Source organism: Trachemys scripta, chromosome 1 (assembly GCF_013100865.1).
Source record: "Trachemys scripta elegans isolate TJP31775 chromosome 1, CAS_Tse_1.0, whole genome shotgun sequence".
Lineage (NCBI taxonomy): Eukaryota > Metazoa > Chordata > Testudines > Emydidae > Trachemys > Trachemys scripta.
The window spans coordinates 133,598,328-133,608,965 of record NC_048298.1 but is presented as its reverse complement, the minus strand read 5'-3'; the positions used below and the strand labels follow the sequence as shown (position 1 = coordinate 133,608,965).

The following is a 10,638-nucleotide window of genomic DNA, read 5'->3' as shown; positions in this document are numbered from 1 at the left end:
GCTGCTGAATTTAGTTCCTTAAGTCTAGATGATCCGGGACTGTGGACCCACTTGAGCAGTAGCCCAAGGGACTTCCTTGTACTGCATGGGCCACAGCAAGTGAAAAACTTCATGTTCCCCAAAGACAACAAAAATAGAAGTTTCCATCCAACACATTACTGGCGTGAAATCCCCAATGGTGACAAAGTGGAGAGGATGTGGCTTATGTACTCAAAACCCCAGAATGTTGCATACTGCTTTTGTTGCAAACTCTTCCAGTCTAATGTTCCAGCCACATTGGGTTCTACAGGAACAAAGGACTGGAAAAATCTGGCTAGAAATCTGGCATGCCACGAGAAGGCAGCAAATCACCAGAGAGCATTCCACAGGTGGAAAGAGCTTGAGATGAGACTAAGGTTAAAGGCCACCATAGATGATGAGCTTCAAGAGAAGATTGTGTCAGAGTCTCTTTATTGGCAAAAGGTTCTGAAAAAGGCTCATTGCTATTGTGAGAATGCTTGCTACCCAAAACCTAGCACTGCGTGGCACTTCAGATCAGCTGTATGTGCCAAACAATAGAAACTTTCTTAAAATTGTGGAGCTGATGGCTGAGTTTGATGCTGTACTGCAGGAGCATCTAAGAAGTGTCACCACCCAAGAAATGTACACACACCACTACCTTGGAAAAACAATTCAAAATAAGATCATATAGTTACTGGCAACAAAAGTCAAACAGAAGATTATGGCAGATCTGAAGTCAGCAAGATATTACTCTGTTATTCTGGACTGCACACCTGACATCAGCCATACGGAACAAATTACTTTAATGGTGCATTTTGTAACAATAACATGTAAGCAGAGTCAGGATGAGCTCTACCCTGACATCTGGTGGTGAATTATGGCGAGTGTGGAAAAGAACTCCAGGGGCTGATCTTGTTTGCATAGGCACACCCACCCACCTGGCATGAGACAAAAGCAACTGAAAGTGCTTACTTTGGCTGGTGTGGGATCTCCAGTTTCTTGAGGGGGCTTGAGCTGGTTTTGCATTGCGTTATTGAAACGGAACCCCTAGATACAGAACCCAGCCCTTGTTGCTGCCAACATAGATGGGCAGGAGCGTTACAAACAGAACCTAGTGAAAATGTTCCTGCAATGGTGACTGTCAGAGCATTTTCTAGAATTTATTGACATTGATGATACTACTGGAGCTGGTATGACAAATGTGCTTCTTAAAAAGCTGGACAATACGGGAATTGTGATAGCTGACATGAGAGGTCAGGGCTACGATAATGGTGCCAACATGAGAGGAAAGAACAGAGGAGTGCAGACACAGATTCAAGAGTTAAACCTTTGAGCTTTTTTTGTCCCATGCAGTTCTCCTTCATTGAACTTGGTGGTCAGTGATGCAGCATCAGCTTCCAGTGAGGTTGCTGAATTTTTTAATGTAATTCAAAGCATCTATGTATTTTTCTCTGCATCAACTCATCCATGGCAAATTTTGAAGCAACATCTGGCACCATCCTCTCTGACACTGAAACCACTGAGAGCCCTGTGTGGTGCAGTGGTTAGAGTACTCTACTGTAGGGTGGGAGATCCAGGTTTGATTCCTCCCTGTGAGAAACTACCCTTTGGGGGCAGGGATAGCGCATGGTTTGTTAAACCCAGGGTTGTGAGTTCAATTTTTGAGAGGGCCATTTAGGGATCTGGGGCAAAAATCTCTCTGGGGATTGGTCCTGCTTTGAGCAGGGGGTTGGACTAGATAACCTCCTAAGGTCCCTTCCAAACTTGATATTCTATGATTTCCACACAATGGGAAAGTTGAGTGGAGATGATAAAGCCTATCCAACACCAAATTGGGAAGATAGATGATGCCATTATGGAGGATAATGCTATCATAGGAACTGTTTGTGGGAGGAACAGTGGCAGAGGGAAATGGAATCACCAGAGACATACATAACTTCAAATTTCTGTGGCTTAGTATTGTGGCATGACATACTGTTTGAAATAAATGTTATAAGCAAGAGACTCCAAAGTGTTAACCTTGATATATCTGGAGCAATGGAACAACTGGACAAAGAAAAGTTATATCTACAGTCTTACTGGTCAGATGAGGAATTTCAAAACATTCTGAAGAGTGCACAGAAGTTGGCAGAGGAACTTCACACTGAAGCTATTTTCCCACACATTCAAGAATACAAGAGTCATCAAAGAAGACATTTTGATTACGAGACACGAGATAATCCTATAAGAGACCCCAAACAACAATTCAAAGTTGAATTCTTTAACCAGGTGCTAGATTGTGCAGTACTGTCATCTGAAGAATGTTTTATGCAGCTCAAGGAACACAACAGTATATTTGGGATGTTGTATGATATTCCAAAATTCCTCACTATACCTGACCTACACCAGCAATGCAGGGCACTACAGAGAGTGTTGACACATGATGACATGCGCGATATGGATGCAAGTGATTTAGGTCAGTGGTTCTCAAAGCCGGTCTGCTGCTTGTTCCGGGAAAGCCCCTGGTGGACCAGGCCGGGCCGGTTTGTTTACCTGCCACATCCGCAGGTTCGGCCGATCGCGGCTCCCACTGGCCGCGGTTTGCCGCTCCAGGCCAATGGGTGCTGCGGGAAGGGCGGCCAGCATATCCCTCGGCCTGCGCAGCTTCCCGCAGCCCCCAATGGCCTGGAGTGGCGAACCACAGCCAGTGGGAGCCACGATCAGCCGAACCTGCAGACGCGGCAGGTAAACAAACCAGCCAAGCCCGCCAGGGGTTTCCCTGAACAAGTGGCGGATCAGCTTTGAGAACCACTGATTTAGGTGATGAACTGAAAGCCCTTTCAAGATACATTTCAGCAGGATCAACTCCAAAGGCTGTTCTGGAATATATGTGCACAAATAAGATATCCACCTTCTTTCCAAATGCTTTTGTTGCTCTGCACATACTTTTAACACTTCCTGTAACAGTTGCCAGTGGAGAACGCAGCTTCTGCAAGCTGAAGTTAATACTATAAAAACACATCTATGCTCCACAATGATACAGGAGCAGTTGATCGGCCTTGCAATCATCTCAATAGAGCATGAGCTGGCCCAGACTGGGGACCTTCAGGAAGCAGTTCAAATCCTTGCAACCAAGGAGGCACAGAAAGCACCATTTTGATTATTCAAACAGATAAAAATGCCAGTGTTTATTATGCAGACAAGAAAAGTTACATTTGCTGTTCAGGCATATGGAAGTTAAGTGTTACTTAAAATTTTTGAACAAGGTATTTTAAGTTGTTAGTTCTCCTTTATTGGGGTAGGTAGCAGAGCACTACCATGAGAGGAGTAGAACAGGAAGAAGGGAGAATTGAGACCTTTCAAAGTTTTGGCCCAAGCGAGGGGTCTTGGGGGCATAATTTGAGCTCCCCAACTCAGGTGCCAAAATGTTGTGGGCTGGCCCTGGAGGGTAGCAGGGAACTGGGGAGACAGGAGGCAGATTCAAGGGTTGGAAGGGAATGGAGTAAAGAGGATGAGTCGGCCGGAGGAAGGAGTGGGGAGGGGGCTCTGGAGCAAGGGGAGGAAAGAGGGTGGGGAAGGGAGAGAGTCTGTAGCAGGGGGCAGGAGGGACAGAGGGTCGGAGGGTCGGGAAAGGGTGGTAGGAAGGGGCAGCAGTGAGGAGGTGGGTCTGGAGTGGGGGGTGGGAAGGAAGCTGGAAAGAGGGAGCAGGAGGGAGAAGTGGGAAAGGGAGGGGTGTCTGCATTGGGGGTTAACAGGGAAGCAGGAAAGAGAGTCAGAAGGGAGGGGAGGGGACAAGGATCTGAAATTGGGGTAGGAGAGAAATGGAGATGGAGCACAGGGTGGCCTGGATGGGGGAGCAGGAAGCATGGGGCTGGAGGGGGTTATTGAGCAGGAGGCAGGAGGGAGGGGAGAAGAGGTTGATTGAAGCAGGTCTGCATGGATTGGTGGAGAGATGAGGGGGTCTGGAGTGGGGGACAGGAGTGAGAAGTGAGGAGGGGGTGAGGAATAGGGCTGGGGCGAGAGAGGGGAAGGGAGAGAGCAGAGAGGGGGGCAGAAAGAGGCATGGGGAGAAAAGGGGGCTCTAAAAAGGGGGGAAGGAGGAGGTGGGGTGGGGTGGGGAAGGGTGATCAATGTGTAGGGGGAGAATTGAGGGGGCCTGAAGCAGGGCAGCAAAAGGGTGAGGAGGGGATGGGTGTGGCGCAGAGGATGGGAGTGAGCAGAGGAAGCCTGGAGCAGGGGCACATGAGGGAGTATTGGGAGTGGGAATGGAGTCTGGAGTAGGAAGGGGATGGCGTGGGAGGGAGCAGAAGTGAAGGAAAGATGGGGAGGAGAGGAGAGGGGCCTCTAGAATGGGAGCAGTGCTTCCCAGTCTCAGGCAGAGAAGTTGTGCGGGGTGGGGTGGGGAAAGCCTGGGAAGTGTTGCTATTTGCAAATGGCCAAACCAATCCCGTCGTGTTACGATGACATTACAGTTGATGTGAATAGTTGATGTCAGTGTGAAGGTCTCCAACATCTGTAACTCACCCCTGAACAGTAACAGAAGTTCGGTGTGTGAGTGTGAACCATGCTGCATGAATTAGCTCAGTAGCTGTTCTCATTCAGTCCTTTGACTGTCAGAGGAACTAAACCAGGACAGGAGAGCGAAGGCAGCGCTGGGCAATGGACGGCAGTTCCTGTCTCAGGGGTGAGGGGAGGATAAGCGCAGTCTCCAGCTGAGCTGCCAGGGGGAGTTGTGCAGTTTGGGTACATTAAATGGTGACTTTTCAGCCTGTGATTCTCACCCCCACTCTGGCAGAGAAGCAGAGGGGGGTTTAAAGTCCAAAGACGGATGGAAAAATAATACTGGATTTTTTTTTAACCTCACAGTTTTTGTTCTGAATAGCTTGGCATTACAGCCTTGTGCTCCCGTCCTGCCCCATACATTTCCCACTTCCCCTGGTCTCCTCCTGCCCTCCTCCCCTGGGCTCTTCCCCCTCCTCTTCCCCCTTTTCTACCTGGCCTCTCTGCCCTGCGTGTACAGGCTGCTCCTTCCCAAGATGGGCAGCAGACTCTGCCCCCACTCCCTGTAAGCTGCTTTTCTCCCAGTAGCTCTGAGTTCCACCCCCTGCCCTCAGTTGTCTCTACAGCTGTTTGTATCTCTGGGGGTTGTGGAGAGGCAAAGCTGGCTGCTGGGAGAGAGGCAGTTCACAGGGACTGTGAGAATGGGCTCCTGCCTGCCACACAGTCCTTGCATATTGCCTGGGAGAACTGGCCCCCAGGACAGGGTTTGAAGGCCCAGGACTGTCCCTGAGACTGGGAGCAAGTCCAGGTATCATTACTACACATAGGAGCTACGGCTACATGCAGAGTTCCACTGTGACCCCTGGAACAGGCTGGCTGCAGCAGTGGAGGGAACTCCATGTTTATGGAGCCTCCATGGAGCTTAGAGAACAGTGCAATTCACACTAGTACATGTCCAGACCATCCTGGCAGACCTTCCCTGCCAAACATCTGGATCATTTTCATCCTATTAATACCAGCCAAACAGGTTCCAATCACTGTATTATTTAAATCATACCTGGGCTCCACATTCAATTTTAATCCTATTTTTAATCATTTTTGTAATCTTTGTGCCAGATTCATTCCCTGAGTTGTGCCAGCACATGCTGCTGTAACACATGGCCTAGCCCCTCCCCCCACTACACACACTAGTGTTAAGTCTGCCTGGAGCTGGGACACAGCATGGCAAATAGCCTGCAACACCCTCTGTGCTGGAGGAAAGAGAGCAGCCCTGAAACTGGGCAGGGGCGGCCTTGTGGGAATGAAACCAATGTGGACATGAGAGGCGCTGATACAGAACCTCTGCCATGCAGCTTGTGCTGGTCGGGCTTCTCTAGGCTCCAGCTAGGATTCAAAGCTTCTCTGCTCCAGCAGAAAGGACAAAGGCAGGGCTCCTACAGGGTAAATCTTCCTGCTGGCAGAGCTTCCGGTACCCTCATGGGGCAGGGCATTGCACACTGCATCCTCCCTCACCCTCCCCCCTCCCGCTGCCGGCCGGAATCAGCTCTGGGTTTCTTTGGGAAAATCCTGCTCATCTCACTCTTGGAAAACTTCTACTGGCTTCAGTGAGTGAATGGGGGAGTGAGAAGCCAGGACTTGGCCCTTGGAGCTGTTGGATTCTGGACCAAACAGACATTTCTATTGGATCCCAAATTATTGATGTATTTATTGAGATTTAAAACACTAAATTGATGCCCAGCCAAGACTGTTGGCACCTGGATGATATTGACAACACACTCAAAGCACCAGCAGCATGAAATGACCATTTCAGCAGGACCTCAGCCAGACTGACACCTACAGAAACTCCTTCCCACCCATTTCTCATTATGGGATGCATGGGTCCTTCCCCCGCAGCACCCCCACTACAAACAAGTGTATTTGCAGTGTGCCCAGAAGGTCACCAAATTTGGGCAATTTTGGTCCAAAGGGTGAGCAAGTTCTAGAGTCCTCGAGCCCTCACAGAGAGCACCGTGACAGCCACCCCTCTCCTTTATAAAAGGGGGAACCAGTTTGGGCACCCCTGCTGACCACAGCTCTGGCCGTACGGCAAAGGGAGAGAGGTGATCCCTCAAGGAGGCTGGTCCCAGGCCATTTAGGACTTTATAAATCATCACCAACATCTTAACCTCCACCCAGAGCTGGGCAGCCAGTGCAGACCCTGCAGCACGGCTGTAACATGCTCCCAGCGAGATGCCCTGCTCAGTGAGTCGCTGCCATTTGCACCAGCTTCATTCTCTGAAAGGTTTTAAGGTGCAGCCCCACATAGAGGTCACTGCAATAGTCCAATCTCAAGGTAACAACAGCCTCGATAACAGTGGCAAGGTCCAATCCCGAAAGGAAAAGTCACAACCTTCAAGCCACATGTGGATTATAAAAAACTGACTATAAAAGTTACCACCCTAGTTCCAGTTAACCCAGTTCCCCTGGTGAAACACAGAGCAGACTTACCTGCTATGTCCTGAATTGTGAGGAGAAGAAGCCACAGCACCAGAGTGGAGAGATGTCCCTTCATTGCCAGCCTGACTTGCTGCCCCCTCCTCACACTGCACTGGCTGCACCTAAGCACCTGCCAGGGCTCCTCTGTGTCTGACAAGTGACAACAAAGCAGTGGAAGGGAAATATATAGAATCAGAGGCTGGCATCAGCTGCGCGAAGGAACCAATAGCAAATCCACCTGCCTTTTTAGTTATTATCAGTGGTTTTATCTGTGACTTTATGCAGCTAAACATCCAATAAAACTCAAAAGCAACAAACATCACCATATATGAGTGATGAGCCCCCTCCTGACGTCAGGTTTACCACAGCCTCAGATCATCGGGTAACCCCCAATCCCCGGTGCGGGAAGAAAAACTGCTGTACAAACTGTATGTATCTGCGCTGTTTCTCACCCTCATAGATTCTATATTGTATTAGACATCAGTTGGGAGACATTAGAGGCAGGTTATTTTAAAAACTAGGGAAGAAATCCCACGTGACAAAGGTGATCAGTATAGGACATGTCCAACTGTAGACAAGGGGAAGTCACTAGAGCCAGGTTGTTTCACTCGGATCAGCTGCTGTACAAGACAAATTACCCAGCACCACCTGTAATATTGACAGTTCTTCTATTAATAGACCTTGGGCTTTCCTGTCTAGACCATGATTCTTTGTGGTAGAGGCAGAGCTTAGGGCTTCTGGAGTAGGCCATGACCCTCTCTTGCAGTAGCAGGATGTCCTGCACACGCCATGCCCATCAGTGCTGTCAGTAGGGGGAAGATTCCTTGGAAACAAGTTTACTTGATTCTTGGGACACAGACAATTATAGGAATAGGCACAAGGCAAGGGGCATATAGCACAGAATGGCTGGCTAGCACCACACCTACCTCAGGCTCTTCCTAAAGGGAACGGTTACAAATACTTGGATTAAGGGAAACGTCTTTAACACTTTACCTTTGTGTTTTCTCCCATTCTGCCCTTTCTGCATGGAGAAAACTTCCTGAAAAAATCCATGCAGCCAACACCTCCTTCGAATCCCTCCTTGAGACTCTGCTCTGTTGTGATTCTGGAAAAACACTTGACAGCGACTAGCTTGGCACATGAGGTGTGGCTGTGCCTCTTCCCCTTCCTTCCCTCTCCTTATTTTTACCAACCTCTCCGCCCCAATCCTGCCATTCCCCCTCACTAGGCCCTCCCCCTACTTAAACAAACAGTAATGACAAAACACGAAATTGCACCAATCATCACTGTGTGAATTTGCTTCAATGTTATTTCTCCCCTCTCCAATCTTGCATCTGTTCTTCAGTTTTTTAGACAGTAAGCTTTCTGGAGCTGGGAGTGTGTCTGTATTTGTGACCTGAATGGGCCTTTAGGTGGTACAATAATAAACATGTAATAACAATTTTATTATTAATAATAATAATTAATAAGTAATCCAACTCCTGCTTTATTAGCAGGGGGTTTAAAGAAGAAAGAAGAAGGCTGCAGCAGTTAAAAAGTAAACCAACCTGTCTTAGAGGGGAAGTGAAGGCCGCTATAAAAATTAAAAATATTATATATATATATTTTAAAATATTATATATGTGATATATATATCACATAACCTTGATAGACAGGTTACATGATAAGAATATGTAAATATGTGAAGTCAGGAATTGTGGAAAATTGGTAAGGGAAGCAAAGGAGAAATCTACAGCTAACAGAATTAAGGACAATTAGAAGGAATTGTAATGCATACTGGCAACGAAAAGAATCCTAAAACTGTCATTTGTCCATTACTAGATGGAAATGGTAGAATAGTCAATAGCAATGCAGAAAAACAGAAGTTTCACTATATATTTTTCTTTTGATTTGGGACAGTCAGATGATGTAGTCAAAGCATGTGAGGATAAGGATTATGATGAAGCAGAAACCCAGAAGAATGTTAAACAGCAGCTACTTTTAGACAGTTTAAAATCATCAAGTCTGGATAACTTGCAACCAAGAGTTTTAAAAGAAGTGGCTGAGAAGCTCCTGGAATCATTAATATTGGTTTTCAATAACTCTTGGAATACTGGGGAAGCTCCAAAAGACTAGAAGAAAGCTAATGTTGTGCCAATATTTAAAAAAAAGTAAAGCGCATGACCTAGGTCAGTGGTTCTAAAACGTTTCTATTGGTGATCCCTTTCAAACGTCAAGTCTCTGAGTGTGATCACCCATACCAATTAAAAACACTTTTTTTATATATATTCAACACTATTATAAATCCTGGAGGCAAAGCGGGGTTTGGGTGTGGAGGCTAAGAGCTCGCAACCCTGCATGTAATAACCTCGCGACCCCTTGAGGGGTCATGCCCCCCAGTTTGAGAACCCCTGAAGGTAATTATAGGTCTGTGAGACTGACATTGGTTCCAGGCAAAATAATAGAACTTTTGATACAGGACTCAATTAATAGAGAATAAAATGAGTATACTATAATCAATGCCAAACAGTGTGGGTTTATGGAAAATGGATCCTGTCAAATTAACTTGATGTCTCTTTTTGGTGAGATTACAAATTTTGTTGATAAATAATGTTCATCTTGGTTATGGATTTAAAAGTGGCTACCTGAGAAGTGTAGACTTTGCTAAGTTTAGGATGCAAATTGCACAGGTGACTAATAACAGGTTCCTTACTCAGGGAGCTACCTAGGATTATTATCAAGTGAAATTGGTGAATCACACAAATAGGAACAGGAACACTTTGTTTAAATGTATTTAAAATCCAAATAAATTCAAGCATAAGCATAATTATATTAAAACAGATGCATACATATACCAAAACACCCCCAAAGCTCACATACTCACAATCTTATGGAGACCGTTAGAGATAAAAATGAAGAGAACAGTATGTGGAGAGCACCAGAACTGGGCAGTGACAATCTGGTTTCCACCATCCCACCATCACGATGTCCCAACTAGGCGTTGGTCTGACCAACTTTTTATAAAAGTGATGAGGTAGAAGAGGTATTATCTTTATCTGCAAACATCTTTTTATACGCTTTTCCTTATGTCCCCCACACAACTGGGACCATTTTTTATTTAGGTTTCAGCCCGCTGCCCATATCTGTCACTCTGGGGCCCATAATTTAGGTTCCGCTTCCTAGCATTAACTCTTTTTGTGTCATTCTTTTTCCAATGGTTTCAATATAAATGTGGTTTCTCCATGTTACAAATCCCCACAAATCCCTAGAAATCATCTCCAGCTTCTATGGTGTCCTTGTGTACCCCAAGCTACAAATTGAAAACTATTGTTAAATCCTATAACATTTGGTTAAGTGGTCATGCTAACGCCTTTGCTACATAGGCTATTATAACTACTAACAGGCGCACCAGGCCTCAGCTTATTGTCAAGCCCACCTTAGTTGTTACACAGATTCTTATGTAAACCTGCTTGCATGTCTTGCATTACAGCTCTAATAGCTTATATATGACTATCTTCAAACATTTTAATATGCCTTAGTACGCGATATATAATCTAATCTTGCACACTCAGATCAGGTTGGGATTACAGGTCAACACAGGTCTCAGAATGTAACTGTAAACAGATATATATCATCGAGTGAGTGTGTTTTTAGTGGAGCCCCACAGGTATCAGTTCTTGGCCTTATGTTATTTAACCTTTCTTT

The 10,638-nt window shown here is 46.2% G+C and overlaps 1 protein-coding gene across 1 annotated transcript in view; it reads right to left on the bottom strand.

Annotated features, from left to right (window-relative positions):
* The window catches only part of LOC117873110 (galectin-3-binding protein A-like), an 18,961-nt gene extending 11,861 nt beyond the window's left edge, over positions 1 to 7,100 (bottom strand). Inside the window, exon 1 of the mRNA XM_034762190.1 lies at positions 6,967 to 7,100. Within this exon, the coding sequence (XP_034618081.1) occupies positions 6,967 to 7,030 (64 nt within the window). The 5' untranslated portion in view covers positions 7,031 to 7,100. The remainder of the gene's footprint in view (positions 1 to 6,966) is intronic.
* Between the last annotated feature and the right edge of the window lie 3,538 nt (positions 7,101 to 10,638).